General features: G+C 41.5%; 1 protein-coding gene across 1 annotated transcript in view; it reads right to left on the bottom strand.

The window, feature by feature from the left end:
* Positions 1 to 3,364: 3,364 nt before the first annotated feature.
* The window catches only part of LOC144529234 (uncharacterized), a 32,681-nt gene continuing 18,472 nt past the window's right edge, over positions 3,365 to 17,573 (bottom strand). The window contains 4 exon segments of the mRNA XM_078268239.1: positions 3,365 to 3,451; positions 3,840 to 6,434; positions 10,998 to 11,201; positions 16,758 to 17,571. Of these exon segments, the coding sequence (XP_078124365.1) occupies positions 5,545 to 6,434; positions 10,998 to 11,201; positions 16,758 to 17,571 (1,908 nt within the window). The 3' untranslated portion in view covers positions 3,365 to 3,451; positions 3,840 to 5,544.

The following is a 17,573-nucleotide window of genomic DNA, read 5'->3' as shown; positions in this document are numbered from 1 at the left end:
TTCATCACATCACCGGGCGACGGTCGCCGTAATTTCGTAGGATATCATACGATAGAATACGAACGTGTGCATTAGAATGTGTTGGTTTTGATCACATCAACTTCAAAATACTTCATACTACAGCCAGAGTACATACATTGTCCTTTCTTTATAAAATAGCTGGCACTTACAGCATGAAACAGAACCGGTTGAACTATCAGTGTTTCCTTAACACGGACCAGCAGATATGTGTTCTTCAGGGCCGATATGATTTTTTGTATTATAGGGGCTGATAACAGAAATTCGACAAAAGAGAACGTTTACTGCACTTTATTTTTCCAAATGTTCCATGTGTAACATTTTACAAACCAGTTTGATATCAAGCCTAACACCGGATCACACCGGTGTACCGAACTTTACCACTAGGTATCACACCTTTTCTCAGCCGCTCTCGAGTGAGAGAGGTGAGACACTCCAGACCACACGGTGGCGGTAAAGCGTCTCTAAGGGCTCCTGCACATTGGCTGCGTGGCGTGAGCGTGTCAGCTGCGTGGCGTGTCCGTTTTTATTTCGGCTCCCATGTTAACAGGTTAGAGCGTGCACACTGCCTGGGTGACACGCACGTCTCAGGCGCGGTTTTGAAAAAACTAGATGAAAGCTAAAATGCTAGAAATAGTACCGACACCTATTTTTCACGCGACACTCAAGCGTTTCCAGGCAAAATAGAATACAAAAATGTCATTTTGACACGAATACATTTAATAAATGACATTTTGAGGTTTGAAAGTCTCCAGGTTTTCACATAAATGCAGATATAAATGTCATTTAAAAAATAATCAATTTTCAAATACTGCACCTGTCAATATAGAAAGAAATATTCTGTAGCCTATTTTGCCGTCAATACTGCCGACGTTGTCTTTGCTGTGATCAAATCAGTATATATTTATATTTAACATGAAGTATACTACTGTTTGAGTGTAGTAAATTACATTACGTACGTGTACAGACAAGGCTAGCAGCAGCAGCAGCGTGAGACACGTTTCTGGTGTGCAAAGGCACAGAAAAACGCCACACAACTAACACGCAACAGAATCACCATGCTCACGCCACTTAGGCAGTGTGCAGGAGCCCTAAGCCAGGACTTTTTACAATAACAATAATGATGATGTATACTTTATTAGTCCCGCAAGGGGAAATTACCTGCAGTGTAGTTATAACGGATACAGTTTAGTATCTTTGGTTATAACTGTTTGGTTCAGTGTTTACACTTTGCATCGTCTTTTTCAGCTCACTTCATTCGTCGGCTTGAAATTCCAAATTTTTCCATCTTGGCAGCTCAGTTTTAGTTTTCTTTGAGACTAACTCTGCCATACATCATCTCGTCACTCACATGAACACATGAACCTTCTGGTAACGTGATATCTGAAAATGGTTAACAGTTGATGTTAACATTAGAAATGTCATCAAAAATAGTTACACTACTATTACATTATGAAAATGCTTCGCTCCTGTGTGAGAAATCGTGTGTTCTTCTCCCACACTCAGAGCAGCTGAATATTTTCTTACATCTTGAATCATGTTTTAGAGAGTTAAAAGCTGACTGCAGTTCTCTGGTGTCCTTCCAATCAGGACTGTTATCAATAAGGATGCAACGGATCACAAAACTCAGGGTTCGGATCACGGTTTTGAGTCATGGATCGCATACATTTTCGGATCAGCACAAAAAAAGGGCGGAATTTAAATGATTTATTAAAAATGTAATAACTTCTTTCAACAACAAATCACTGTTAAAAGACAAAAAAAAAGAGGATAAAAGAGTATTTTACAATAACTTTGAATGCATCACGAGGTTTGCCAGTTTACCAGTAAACGCAACATTTAGCTAGTCACGTTGGTGTTGTTTTACCGACCACAGCAGTGACCATAGTGCTAGTTTGTGTCCGTTAGCTCATAGCTTTAGCGGCAGACTGTCACACTTTTAAACCGTGTTTAATCCATCTGCTAGCTAACGGTAGTCTAACATACACGTTACCTGCTGCCAAGTGTAACGTTAGTGTTAACTAGTGTGACATGCTGCAATGCTTCTATTGCCTCCAACGTCTGTTTCGGAGCATCAGAGAGCAGCACAAGCATTTAAGTGGCTATTCCGGTACTGGTCGTTTAGGCACTGGTACCATATTAGAACCGGATTTTAACATGCGCCGTTCACGTAAACAGAAAATATAGTTGCCTGTATCTTTTCACGGCAACCATCCATGGAGATTTATCAGCCTACTTTACTGTAACAGCAACAGTAAAAAGGTATTTTACACTATTATTATTGTTAAACTTTGCAATGATCCGCGGGCCGAACCGTGAGTGTTCAACTATCGGATCAACTATGGTCCGTTACACCACAAGTCATCAGTCTCAGGTTCAGAAGAGTCTCCAGTCTGGTCTTCAGTCTCTGGTTGTAAAAGTGGATGTGAGTTTCTGGCTGGTTCTGGTCCTCCACAGTCCTCTCCATCAGCTTCTGTTACCATTGGACCAACACATTTATGTGTTTTGACTTCAGAACGCCGGGAAATTTTTTTGTTACAAACACTGCAGCTGAATCTTTTCTCTCCTGTGTGGACGGCCATGTGTGACTGTAAACCTCCTCTCTGCGTAAAAGATTTCTTACAAACTGAGCAACTGAAAGGTTTTTCTCCCGTGTGGATTCTCATGTGTGGCCGTAAACTCCAACTATGTGTAAAAGTTTTCTTACAGACTGAGCAGCTGAAATCTTTTTCTCCTGTGTGAGTTATCATGTGTGTCTTCAGATGTCCCTTCTGGACAAATCTTTTATCACAAAGTGAGCAGCTGAAAGATTTCTCTCCTGTGTGTCGTTTCATGTGATATTTTAAATTTCCTCTCTGTGTAAAAGATTTCTTACAGACTGAGCAGCTGAAAGGTTTTTCTCCTGTGTGAGTTCTCATGTGTCTATTCAGATTTTCCTTGGTCCCAAATCTTCTCCCACACTCAGAGCAGCTGAATGTTTTCTTACATCTTAAATCATGTTTCAGAGAGTTTAAAGTTGACTGAGGTTCTCTGGTCTCCTTCCAATCACCACCGTCATCATTCTCAGGTTCAAAAGAGTCTCCAGTCTGGTCTTTAGTCTCTAGTTGGAAAAGTGGATGTGAGTTCCTGGCTGGTTCTGGTCCTCCACAGTCCTCTCCATCAGCTTCTGTTTCCATGTGTTGAGTTTGTCTTTGATGAAGCTGTGAGGACTGAGCTTTCTCTTCATCATCTTCACTCTTCACAGGGACAGCAGTGAATGGGAACTTGGTGATATCAGCCTCCTCCAGCCCTTGAAGCTGCTCTCTCTCCTGACTGCTCCACAGTTCCTCTTTAATGTGTGGGGGGGGCTCTGGCTCCTGCTGGTCTACACTGGCGCTACACTCCTGCTGCTCAGGGGGAACCTCTTCTTTAACCACCGACAGCTGCTGCACATCTGCAGGAAACAAAATGAAACAGACACATTACTGACCACCCTTCTAACTAAACTCAAACCAATGATAATAATAAAATAGAGAATAACCATTAATGATGTGATGGACTGTTTTTCTAGTGAGTACAGCTGATGAACTCAAGTGTAGACAAACTACTTCTGCAGGTAAATGAAGGATCGGGTTAAAATGGAGGACTGTGGTTCATTAAGTTTATCTGGTCTGAATTCTTCTTCGACTGAATGTTGATTATGAACTTAAGGTACACTTTTTCTATATAAAATGTAGAAAAGGATCTGGCAGTACAACCTTGCATGCGAAAGATGGATCTCTGTGTCCTGTACTATATTTCTATTAATATTAATATTATATAGTCGGTTTAATTTTTATTACAGCAGCCCGCACAGTTGCGTAGACCAGGCAGATGTTAGGTTAGGCAGGGGTACTGTTGTCGAGAAGTTCAGGGACTATGAGCCGTACGACAGGGCGTGTGTAAACTTCATCCCCAACCTGTACTTCCGCTGCTCTGATTTGACCGTGTGAGCTAGACCAGAGAGTCGGGGCAGCTGAGAGTCAGCTAGCATGGCGACGGTGCAGGTGAGGTTATCCATTGCCTTATGCTATTTATGCCATAGTTGGAGACTTGGTAGGTAGTACCCGGTTGAACCTAGACCAGAAGTGGTCTTTTCAGGATCTGGCTCTGAATTTTGTTATGAGGCCCCAGCTCTTCTCTGTCCACCGTCCTTTTTCACCTGAAAAGGGCCGAAGCAGTCCGCACCATCAGGCTGGAATGGTTGTCTAAAGAGACGGAGACGTGCAGGTGGCAAGTTGGTCATGAATTGTGCTCACCATCTTTTGCACTCTGGACATGCATGATGTTGCTTCTTAATTGTTTTGCCCCCATGTAGAATCCAGGAGTCTGTATCAAACTCAGGCGATAAGACGAATATTAGCAGGCACAGGCTTGTCCGCTCGCAGGAAGGCATAGTTACGTGGGAAGCAGTCCATCTGGGATCTCTGAAGGTTTAAATGTGTGGTGCCTGCTGGTACATGGCTGCTGAGGGTGGTCCATCCTGGCTGGCCGCCCCATGAAGCTGTTGTGCACTAGCTTGAACAGGTCCTCTTAGGAGTCGTATTTTTCTGGATCAGGCACAGATGGGTTTGGGCCAGTGGTGGTAACCCATGGATTGTCGGAACTCTGGAGGTGTCTTTGTCTGGCTGGAGAACCACTGGCGGCTTGGGCCATTCATCTGGGGTCCGCAACAGGAAGGGGGGTCCATTACGCTACCAGTTTGGTTTGGCTAGGTCGGCTAAGAGCTTGCCTCGGGTCAGATCGTCCGCAGGGTTGGCCTCTGCAGCTAGGCTAACAGGCGCTGGCCAATTTTAGGTTAGCCCAGTGTTGTTAACCGTGGTCAAAAACAGTCATATTAAAAATAACTTAATGAGTGTGTTGAACAATCTTCCCCACCAAGTATTAGCATTAGCTACTTGTCAACATAGTCCATTGTAGTAACCTTGAGCTGGATCGATCAATATTGAAATATCTTATCAATAAATGAGGTCTCTGCTGTATTACTGTGTTGCAAAGTGGCACATACCACTGCTACCAAGTATACTTTTTTTTTTTTTTTACATTGTATGATTTACAATTCCAGGATTTCTCCTGCATAGAGGAATTTTTGGCGCACCCCTAAGAGGAAAATCGGTGCCAAAATAAGAATCGAGTGAAAAAAATAGCTATTTGAATCCTCTTTAACTGTGTTTAATAGCAATTTACCAAACATCTCAGTTTTACCATCCAGTGTCTGGCTGTGTTGGACTCTCCCGGTGATTTAGGCTAAACGGTGGTATTTCAATATAAATATTTTTTTAAGCAGTTTTGTTGATTGGGGTTTTACTAACTCAAGAATAATTAACATTTTTGTTCATCAAATTGTCAGAAATAAAAGGCTAATGCGGATAGACTTCTATGTTATTACTTTAGAACTAATGTTATCGTTTTCTGTATCGGTGTTGGTCCTAGTAGCTAGGCTAACATGCACTGTCCAATTCTAATCCAAAGAGAAAAATCCAACGATGTCCAATTGGGGTTAGGGGGTCAGCTGCTGAATCCCGTAAAGGATGATCCTAGAAAGTTCTGATAAACCCCCGCCTCTCTGTTCTCCTCAGTTTGATTCTGATGAAGCTGTGACGAATGACCTCCAACACATTTATGGTTGCTGAACTGTTGATGCCAGGCAACTCCTTTGTCACAAACACTGAAGCTAAATGGTTTCTCTCGTGTGTGAGTTCTCATGTGTTTTTTCAAGTTTCCACTTTCATTGAAAGCTTTACTGCACACTGAGCAGCTGAAAGGTTTCTCTCCTGTGTGGATTCTCATGTGAGTTTGTAAACTACCGCTCTGTGTAAAACGTTTCCTACATAATGAGCAGCCAAAAGGTTTTTCTCCTGTGTGAGTTATCATGTGTCTCTTCAGATTTTCCTTGCGGCCAAATCTCCTCCCACACTCAGAGCAGCTGAATGTTTTCTTACATCTTGAATCATGTTTCAGAGAGTTTAAAGCTGACTGAGGTTCTCTGGTCTCCTTCCAATCACCACTGTCATCATTCTCAGGTTCAGAAGCGTCTCCAGTCTGGTCTTCAGTCTCTGGTTGGAAAAGTGGATGAGAGTTCCTGGCTGGTTCTGGTCCTCCACAGTCCTCTCCATCAGCTTCTGTTTCCATGTGTTGAGTTTGTCTTTGTTGAAGCTGTGAAGACTGAGCTTCCTCTTCATCATCCTCACTCTTCACAGGGACAGGAGTGAATGGGAACTTGGTGATATCAGCCTCCTCCAGCCCTTGAAGCTGCTCTCTCTCCTGAGTGCTCCACAGTTCTTCCTGTTCCTCTTTAATGTGTGGGGGGGGCTCTGGCTCCTGCTGGTCCACACTGGAGCTACACTCCTGCTGCTCAGGGGGAACCTCTTCTTTAACCACCGACAGCTGCTGCACCGCTGCAGGAAACAGGAAAGACACACTAAGGAAAACCGAGACTTAATGCTAAGTAGGGGTAGAACAGTGTGCGTGTTCTAGAAATAAATTGTTTTAAAACTCAACATCACGATGTGCACATGCAATAGTTACATCTCAGGACATGCAATGTCAAGTCAGGCAAATTAACCCTAACACATCATGTTACAACTCTATTGCTGTTTCATAAAAAAAGAAAGTAATTTCCCCCGCCATGTTTCCCTTTATTGACCTACAGTCTAGGGCAGCCCACTACAGTTTGAAATTGCAACGAAAATAGGGCTGTGATCTTAAGAAAACATTCCCTGTGATTATGTTTAACAAGCAGGATTTTTACTACTAAATATAAGACTTAGGCACAGCACCTAAGCCAAATGGATGCATCTATTGTTTTGTAGTCACTCCCCAGTGTCTTTAAACTTTTGGAGTGATATTTATTTATTTATTTATTTATTATCTGTTCAAGCTTTTCTAACGTTACAGACACAGACATGGTAATAACAATGGTCATAAGTCAGTCCATCCAGAAAAACGCGATTATGCGATCGCATAATTCAATGCATAATCAGCCAAAGTCCACATATTTATGCGGGGGCCGCATTTTTTCAAATACACCACACTTTCGCCGCATAAATTGCAGATTTCCGCGCAAAATATGCTTCATGATTTCATAATCCCCGCATTTTCGTTGCAAAAAAAGTCATATCTTAGCAGAAAGTTGAAAGATTTTGCGTTTACTTCACACAAGAGCAGCCATTTTCCCTTGTTGCCATGGGAACGTTATGAAGTAACACAATTACGCGACGTGAACATAATCGAAAAGCTGCAAAAGATGTCTGTTTTGTATAGCTACCTCTGTAAAACAGGAAGCACACATTGTAGCATATTCCTTTTGTAAAGCTACAGAACTTGTTTTACTCATCAATGTTTTGTAAGTTTGAGCCATATGTTTATTAAGGTCTGAAATAAAACAAGATGAGAACTTAAATATTCCCAGCACTTTCTGTGATGTAGTATGCTTGCTTATCATAGGAAGTAATAAGAAATGACTCTTTACATTAAAAGGTAGTAGCGTAGTGAGAACAGGGTGTTGGGGTGTTTCTCTTTTTCATCAAACCACAGTTTTTGCAAGTTCCCGCAATTTCATCGCATAATATTGCGTAAATATCCCGCATATTCCATTGCATTTTTTAAGAAAACGTGCCGCATAATCAAGGATTTTTGCCCGCAACAATCACAAAAAAACTATCAACTCAAATGTTGTCGTTGATAAACATCACATTTTGCTTGAGGGAGGACCCTTAAACCCCCCGCCAAATATGTGCACCTAATTCTTCCACAAACCTTGGAAAAACACTGACGAGGGGAACTAACACTGCTTGAGATAACAGCCTGCATTCCCCATAGTTCCCCTGTAACTGGGTGTAAAAAGGGGCGAACTAACAGTGATTTGACAACTGCACCATCCATAGGGTTGGGTATCGTTTAGGTTTTTTCCGATACCGGTGCCTAAATGATACTTTTAAAACGGTGCCGGTGCCTAAACGCTGCCTGAACCGAAATATAAATAATATATTTATAATGTATATTATATAAAATATAAAAAAGGAGCACAAAACGACAGTTGGCGACATTAAAGAACGGCTTGTTTATTGCTAAGGCCATATGGTCAAAATTAAGTGATTGATTAATAATGTAATAACTATAACTTATAACAATGACTTATTTCACCAGTAAATTGCTGGTAAATGACAAAAACAAGCACCAGATTGGAAAAGGGTATTTTACAATAACTGTGTGTTGTTTAAACATCTTTTCGTATTCTATACTCTACGCTTGCGTGTCACGTGAAAAATATGCATCGGCCCCATTTCTAGCACAAACACGTTTTCGGCGACGTCTGGGACGTGCGTGTCATGCAGGCAGTGTGCAGGAGGCCTTAGCTTCCGTTGGTGTTAGCCATGCTGCTGTAAAGACATGCCGTTGGGCTAATAAACGCTTAATAATCCATCGTAGTCCGTGTTATCATTGTTATATCTAGTAACATGAAGAATATAACAATGAGCTACTTGTCAAATGTTAATCTGGAATTTGGGAATAAAAACTCACATCAATAAATTATGCCTATTAATGAGTTGCAAGGTAGCATGTAATTAATGAAAAAAATTATGCTGCGTGACAGAAATCGGTATTACTGTTACAGAGTATAATGTTTTGACGTTGTATGATTTACAATTACTCTCAAACGTATCATCTAGTGTTTGTTGCGTTTTGATGGAAGTAAGAGTAGTATTATTCTTAGAGGGGTCAAAAGTTATATGACCCAACGAAAACGTCTCGTGTCATTAAAATTACAGATTTCCCTGAGTTTCAACACTGTTGGAAACATATGGGATAATAGTACACAAGTACACGACAACAACAAAATACATAACATAGGTATTACAATGAAGTTATGCAGCCTCGTTTTCTATGGTTTCTAAGTGGACGTATGGTCGTTTATTTAGTTAGTTAAGACTACATTATTCAGGAGATCTCATTTAGATCAAACCTGAGTGTTCACCACATACACACAAGCACCTCTGCTTAATTCTCAGTTTGTAAATCTTCCCCTTGTCCTACTTTAGAGCCCCAGTGTGTAACGTTTGTAGTTCATTATCAAAATCTGTATTGCCCTTCACAAACGTGTCCTTTTTCATGAATATTGACCTCCACCATCAATTTCAAGTATTCCTATTAGCTTGGAATTTTACATTTGCGTTTGCATGAACTGGGGTAGACGCTCCATAATGATGCGCCATCTTGAAATACGTTAGCCGGTGAGGGACATGCAGGACATACTGCTCCGCCTTTCACGTTTTCGACTCACAGCTGCTGCTAATGGGTATCGTCGCTTCCCGGCCCCGGCAAGTTTGAAGAAGGAAACATGGAGGACCACACGTATTCAAAATCCAAATTTCAGGAACAGGAGTCCTCTTCTTCTTCGTCCAGAAAAAGAAAACGGATATTGAAAAGAGCAAGAGACTGGAAAAAGAGTGAACATTGGAGCTGCTTTGGAGGCACACACCAAATCCCAACTAGTTAATTATCCTCTGGACCGCTGCAGTCTCCTTTTCTTTCTCTCTCCTTTCCGTCGGGTGGCGCGCATGCCCGCTCGTGGTGTCCGCACCACTCTCCGACATGAATTCATGGATGTATTAAGAGAACGTACGAACTCCAACAATGACGGCTGATAGACGGCCTTTTGTACACCTTCGCTTTTTGAAGCGTGAAGGCTACCGTAGTTGCAATACTGTGTGGCGACCCAACTTTTGTATTCATGAAACAGCAACATTTCAAAGTGGCTTGTTTGGTGCATATTTTTCCATGTAGCTCTTCTCGACCCTCCTTCCCTACCAGATGGGTCTGACCCATGAGTTTGCTGGGGGGCAGGGGGAGCTGCCCCCCTAGTGGCTGAAACGGATAGTTGCATTGTTTAAAAAATGAGTGGAATAATTCGTCTGACATGATCAGATATTTTATAAATATCTTAAATATCACAAAACAACTAAACAGTGGTAGGTAATACATCTGATTTCATATACTGCTTTAGTAAAAAGAAATATTACCTGGCTGACGATGGCAGCAGCAGGACGCAAAAAATGAAAATGACTGTTGTACTAGTCTGGACATCTTACCAGGTTTCCTAAATGCCACATTTGATGTCAGCTTACTAACTGATTGCGGGTTTTGTGTAGATTTGGACTTTTATACGTTTATTCCACTTTGTTTAAACGGCGAAGTGGAGGAAGCCTAGTGACGAGTCCATAGCAACCAGTTTGTGTGTTGAATGTTACCCAGAGTGCCTTGCTGAATAGTCTCAACGTTTTATTGTTTTATTTCATGTGAATACTTGTTTACTAGAGGAGTAACTTATTATTTGAAGTAATGCAGTAAGTGTGTACAATGTTAGTGAGTAAATCTACTGAAATGGCCCCCCCACCATAACAGAGGAGTGGGATGTGTAAGATGAGAATGTAGAGGTTTAGTCATTATGTCATGGCTGTTAAAAAACAATGGGAATCTGTATATATTTGCTAAGCGCAAACCAGAACAGAAGGTATCGATAAATTGCTGGGGGAGGGTCAGGCCTTTTTTCCAAATCGTTTTGGAGGGTCATAGAAATATTTTTACTGGGGAGGGTCATGTCTTTTTTGGCTAAAGGTCCCAAAACTACTCTGGTGGCCCCTTAACTAAATAAAGAACAGTCCCTAAATAACACAAATTAATATTGTGGAACACCTTTTTCATCCGTGAAATGTTAGTCCATGCTTGTCAGTTTTGGCATTTCTTTCGCATGAACATCAAAAAGCAGGACAAAAGTGTCTTTCTAGCTAGCTAGCTAGTCTTTATGGTCAGAACGGATCAGGTGTCCGTCCCAAGATGGCGGCGGCAAAGACGCATCTCACAAGCAGAAGGTGGTATCTACGCATATACATTTAAGTGCCTTTATGTTTACCATCCCTGGTATAGACAGAGATAAAGAGGACGAAGTAAAGGGACCAAACCTGCTCTGTGTAACCGAAGCTGAGGGGTGAAAACAGCGTCCAGTAGCTCCCGTTGTCGCTCGTTCTCCTCTTTTGAACGACAAAGTTCCTCCTCGTACTCTGCTATCGTTCTTTCAAACAGCCCAAATATCTCTTCAGCAGCCGCAGTTAGTCGCTGCTCCACCAACGCTCTCAGCATCTGGACTTTACACATTTTACCTCTTTCTCAACACAACAAAGACACTCTGCTAGACGCCATCTTGTTCAAAGTGTGAAGTCAGCCGCAGTAAATACCACAGCTTCCGGTGCAGATTAGTTGCTGAGCTTCAAAATAAAAGTCCGGAAGTGTCTCAGACTTTCAGATCAACACAAGAACGATACATTATTAAAATACATTACTTTTTTAAATGACATCCGAAGAAATTTACAGTTCCATCACTAGTATCACTTTGGGAAACACTTGCTGCTTTTTACTTATTTAACCAACTTAGTTTGTAAATATTTTAATACATTTTCAGGACTCTGAGAAAACACAATAAACCAAATATAAAATATGATGGTAGTTTGTTTCCTTTAGTTTGTTTTTTACGTTATTCGTATATGGACAAGTATGTAGCATAGACCTATGCCACACACCACAGCGGATTAGTTGCTACGTTTCAAAATAAAAGTCTAAGAAATTACAGGCTTACTAAACAAAAAACCTTTTCAAATAATGACATTTTTTGAGCCTGACAGTTCATCCTTGAACTTGGAAACAAAAGCTTCAAAACATTTCTTAACACAATAAATTGTTTCTGAAGATTTCAACCACAATCTGCGCCGTCCTAAGGGAATCTATTGCTCAGACGTCACGGAGACGTCATTAAATAAAATGTTGTTAATGTCGTGGCATACAGTGGTGTGATGTCTTTTCAAGGAGCAGAGAAAAAAGAAACGTGGAATGATCGAAGCAGCTCTTTCAGTTCTTGTGTTGCCTTTATTAAGTCCTTTCAGTTTGGGAAACACTCGCTGCTTGTTACTATTTCAACCAACTCAGTTTGAATAAAAACAAATATTTTATTACTTTGAAAAACAATGAACCAAAATTCATAAGATGGTAGTTTGTTTCCCTGTACAGATGTGTATAGTATACTTCAAATGTTTATTTTGTGAAAATTAAATGGCAACCTTTTAACATCTGTAGTAGTTGGCTATGTTCATTAAAGTACTTCAGACTACAGATTCAGTCTCTACATTGTCCTTTATTTGTGCTTTAGAACATACTCACTGCGAAGCAATCATAAAAAAAAGCTAATTTCTTTTTCTCTACTGTACAATGACATTCAAGTAATTACAAAATATTAGTTCTTGTGGTATACAATTGGACTGGAGCATATTATGTTAGCTGAATATGAATGGGGACTCAGGTGCATGGAGACTCAACTAGAAATGCAGAGCCAGAACCAAAGTAGAGACATCCGTAGAGCAGAAGTCAGAGTAACAATGTAAACAACACTATATTGTCAGAGATTCACTGTAATACTTAAACAGGTACAAAAGTCTTCCATATGTGACACATGTGGAAAAGAGTTTAAGTATAATACAGGTTTGAAGAAACACATGAGAATCCACACAGGTGAGAAGCCATATTCTTGCAAAACGTGAAAAAGATTTCAGACAAAATAGTGGCTTGTAGGTTCAATTGAGAACCCACAAAGGTGAGAAGCTGTACGTTTGCAAGAACTTTTATAGTTCTGATATATTCTGTGCTGTATACTTCTCTACACAGTCCTGCTCTGGTAATTGCTCAGAAACCCCCTTATTGTAAATATATAAAGGAAAGCCATACATCTTCTGAATGCCATAGGTCTCTAGGTTGTTTTACCTGGATATAATACCACCCTCATTATTCTTAAAAGCACTTCCTGCCATTGGCCCTAGTGTAGTGGCTATTGTCAACTCTTCATTGGCCACAGGCTGTGTCCCGTCCTACTTTAAACATGTCACTATCTGACCTATAATAAAGAAGCCTAATTTGGACCTAACAGTGTTAAAGAACTATCGCCTCATTTCAAAGCTGCCATTGCTGTCCAAAATTCTCGAAAAGGCTGTGGCTAATCAACTTACAGCTCTGAGAATTTGGAGCTGTATGACAAATTTCAGTCAGGCTTTAGGAAGAGACACTCTACTGAGACCGCCTTGGTGAGAGTCCATAACGACTTTCAGATGGCCTCAGACGTAGGTCTATGCTCATTGCTATTACTTCTAAACCTCGGTTCTGCCTTAGATACAGTTGACCACCATATCATGACTAAGAGATTACATGAATGGGTGGGCATATCAGGAGTGGCCCTAGACTGGTTTACATCCCATCTCTCAGAAGTTTTGATGTCACTATTGGGGATTGCCACTCTGCATCATCGCCCCTGTCTTGTGGTGGTCCACAGGGTTCAGTGTTGGGCCCAATATTGTTTACTTTATACATGTTGCCTCTGGGTCAGATTATTCTCAATTTTAACATATCTTCATCACTGTTATGCAGATGACATTCAGCTTAATTTGACCTTCAGGCAAAATGAGACATCCAAACTGACAAGGCTCCTGGATTGTATAAACGCCATAAACAAACGGATGGCTGAAAGCTTTTTGCAGCTGAACCCAGATAAGACAGAGGTTTTAATCATAGCACCAGACAGCGCTATCCCTCTGATTAAGCAGAACATTGGGCCTTTGTCATCTGCAAGGATCCAATTCAAAATTCTCACCAAACCTATAGGGCTCTACATGGTCAGACCCCTGCTTATCTTGCCAATTCACATACACACCACCTCCCGGTCTCTCAGGTCTATCAACCAAAATCTGCTATCCACGCCACGCACTCGTCTGAAGACATGTGGGGATAGAGCCTTTGCCGCTATGGCACCCAGACTCTGGAATGCTCTGCCAACCAGCATTAGGTTGGCTGAGAATGTGGACTGTTTTAAGGGACTGAATGAATGGCAGCTCCTGAAGACTCACTTGTTCAGGCTAGCTTTTGGGTAACCTATGTCTTTTATGTATTGGTCATTTTATCTGTTTTGTACTTTATTGTACTTTATTCTATTCTTAGACTATTTTTCTACTATGTTTTATCGTCTATGCACATTGTAAAGCACTTTGTGACCCTGACTGTGAAAAGCGCTGTATAAATAAATTTTACTTACTTACTTACCTGTGGACTTCCGGGAACTGCCATTCATCTGCATGGACGGGGTCAGACAGCTGTAGCAGGAAAACTTAACCCTCTCCTTACTTTCATGTTGTTTACGGAGGAGAACACGGAAATGAGTAGAAGGAAATGCGACATGTTTACATGCTGTAATGTAAAAAAACAAAAAACATTATTTTTCTCATACTGCCCATGGCTGCTGCACCTGTATTCACCCTTTGTAGGAGTGCCTCTCTCTTTAAGCCCCCCTTCCAAAAAAGCCCAGTCTCCTCTGATTGGCCAGATTGTTTCCTAGAGTCTGCGCTCCGCAGCCTCCACTGTTTCTTCACTAGCTAGTTAAAGCTGGAGCTACTGCAACGGAGTATATAGCAGGACTGTGTACCGTGTAAAATCACCAATAAAGGCTCCTAAACCAAATACTACACAACCAGACATGTCCCAGCAGTAAAGTGACCCAAAATTGGGAAGATATGACCAGCATTGGCCGCCAAGATTACAGCTACCTCGTGTTAGCATGCAGCTACTTAATATTTAGCACTAGGCTAATGCTAGATTGTAATGTAACGAAGCAGCACTTTCTCCCGCCAGAATCGCAAATGAAGGCTTCTGAACCAAACACTACCCAATGGGACATGTTTCAGCATTAATGCGACCCAAAAATGGGGAGAATTTAACAAATTGGCAGCCAAGATGACATTTCACTGCTGTTAGCATGTAGCTACTATACTTATCAGTGGACACTAATAGAATATAGCACCAGATAAAGGCTTTTAAACTAAAAACTACATAACCGGAAATGTTTCAGGAGTAATGTGACACGGAATTGAGGAGAATTTAACAACAGTGGCAGCCAAGAAGACATTTTACTGCCGTTAGCATGTAGCTACATGTGACAATGTTAAAGGTCCAATATGTAATATATTTACTGTAATAAATCCAAAAATGACCACAATGCGTCATCAGATATTAAGGAAACATGCTAAGTTGAAATACTATCTTTTCTGACAACAATGCTAATGCCAGTATTTTCTCCTTTTGAAAGTTCCGTGACGAAATTTCTGTTTATGTTTTGGCCTGCGTGTTGGTATCAACTGCCCAGTTTGACAGCCAGGCCGGGTTGCCACATATACCTGTAAAAACGTAAACCCAGTGCGCTACAGCTGTAACATTAGTACAGCCATGAAAGCAGCAAACAAACGAACAGGATCAACAGAGATGGATTCTACCCGACCTAAAAAAACCCGGCATGTTTCTAACAGTTGCGTGACCAGAGACGTAACAAACCCTGGGTAAATATTGGAGATGTATTTGAAAGATGGAGACAGCTTAGAGCCCAAAAGGACGCAGAGTTGGCTAATTTCCTCCTGAACAGGTAGCTAAGCATTAGCTTCAGGCTAATTTATCACGGCTACAAGGGACGGGCATTTTATGTCATTTCAACATTTGTGTACTCACATTGAATTATATAGCTAGAGTACCCTAGTTGGTTTCTCGCAAAAACAACTGAGACACAGCCACTAAAGTGATCCCGACTGGTCCTGGCTAACACCACCATGCTAGCCCTGCTAACTGCTAACGTCACTGGAGGACCAGGCAAGCGGGCCATGGCTGTTTATAACATGTAGCTACCCTGTTCAGTGGCCGTAGCCGACAACGGTGAGTTATTTTAAGCCAAGAGAGGGGGGCTGGGAGAGCTGTTAGAGATTGTTGCTGTAATTATAAGCCAATAAAGTGTGTTCAGTCAGGTGGAGAGGACAGCAAGGTAGTGTTATTTTTAGCGGCGAGGATGGCGACGTTGTTCGGTTTTTAGCGGTTCCTACCGTAATTCTAAGCCGAAAAAGTGTGTTAGCTACTCCACTGTGCTGTGAAGTAATGTCTGGCTATGTGAGACAAGCGTCTAGCAACATTGTTGTGGATGCTGCAGTCAGCCTGGCAACCAACGTGAACTTCGAGTCTAGGGAGGAGGGGGCGGGGGAGACGAGTCTCTCTCCAGTATTTTGAATTTGTACTGCAGTAACTATTTTAAACACTAGCAGTAAGTATTACATATTACACCTTTAACACCACCGCAGGTGCTTAAAAAACAACCACTCCAGTCCTGCCTACCTGAAGCAGATGACCAATCATAGAAGGCCGGCTTAGAGTTGCGTAAGACTTAGCCAAGAGTAGAAAAACAGTTGAAACAGGAGCGTTCAGAATAGTTAGATATCTGAATGTTTTAGCTCATAGGGATTTACGTCATTATTTGAAGTTTAGGCCATGTTTTACATGAAAATCCGACGTTATAACATTGTAGATATGACAGAAAATACAAAAAATAATATGTCCACTTTAAGGGAAGGTTTGCAGATTTTACTGTGTACAGCCTTAAATGCAGATGAATGGCAGCTCCTGAAGGTCCATGTTTATCCACAAGTAAAACAAACTAGAGAAATATGGCATTCAGAAGATGTATGGCTTCCTATGACAATAAGGGGGTTTCTGAGCAACTACCACAACACAAGTGTGTAGAGAAGTGTATAGCACAAAATTTCTCATAACTATAAAAGTTCTTGCAAGAATACGGCTTCTCACCTTTGTGGGTTCTCAATTAAACCAACAAGCCACTATTTTGTCTGCCGTTTTTTGAGAGGTGCACGTCAGGCTACGGCATAAGGTCCTTAATGGATGCGAGTTCCTGGCTGGTTCTGGTCCTCCACAGTCCTCTCCATCAGCTTCTGTTTCCATGTGTTGAGTTTCTCTGCTGGCTGGAGGCTCTCCCTCTCTGTTCTCCTCCGTTTGACTCTGATGAAGCTGTGATGACTTACGACCAAGACATTTATGTCTTTTGACCTGAGTACGCCACTGAAATGTCTTGTTACAAACACCGCAGCTAAATCTTTTTTCCCCTGTGTGGACTGTCATGTGTGGGCCTAAATTTGCACTGTGTGTAAAAGATTTCTTACAAACGGAGCAGCTGAAAGGTTTTTCTCCTGTGTGAGTTATCACGTGTCTATTCAGGTGTTGCTTGCGGCCAAACCTTCTCCCACACTCAGAGCAGCTGAAAGTTTTCTCTCCTGTGTGAATTATTGTGTGTCTCTGTAAATCTCCACTCTGTGTAAAAGATTTCCTACATACTGAGCAGATGAATGGCCTCTCTCCTGTATGAGTTATCATGTGTCTCTTCAGGTGTGCCTTGGTCCCAAATCTTCTCCCACACTCAGAGCAGCTGAATGTTTTCTTACATCTTGAATCATGTTTCAGAGAGTTTAAAGCTGACTGAGGTTCTCTGGTCTCCTTCCAATCAGCACTGTCATCAGTCTCAGGATCAGAAGAGTATCCAGTCTGGTCTTCACTCTCTAGCTGTAAAAGTGGATGTGAGTTCCTGGCTGGTTCTGTTCCTCCATAGTCCTCTCCATCAGCTTCTG

Source organism: Sander vitreus, chromosome 14, assembly GCF_031162955.1.
Source record: "Sander vitreus isolate 19-12246 chromosome 14, sanVit1, whole genome shotgun sequence".
Lineage (NCBI taxonomy): Eukaryota > Metazoa > Chordata > Actinopteri > Perciformes > Percidae > Sander > Sander vitreus.
The sequence above is the reverse complement of the archived record's forward strand: the minus strand, read 5'-3'. Positions and strand labels throughout refer to the sequence as shown.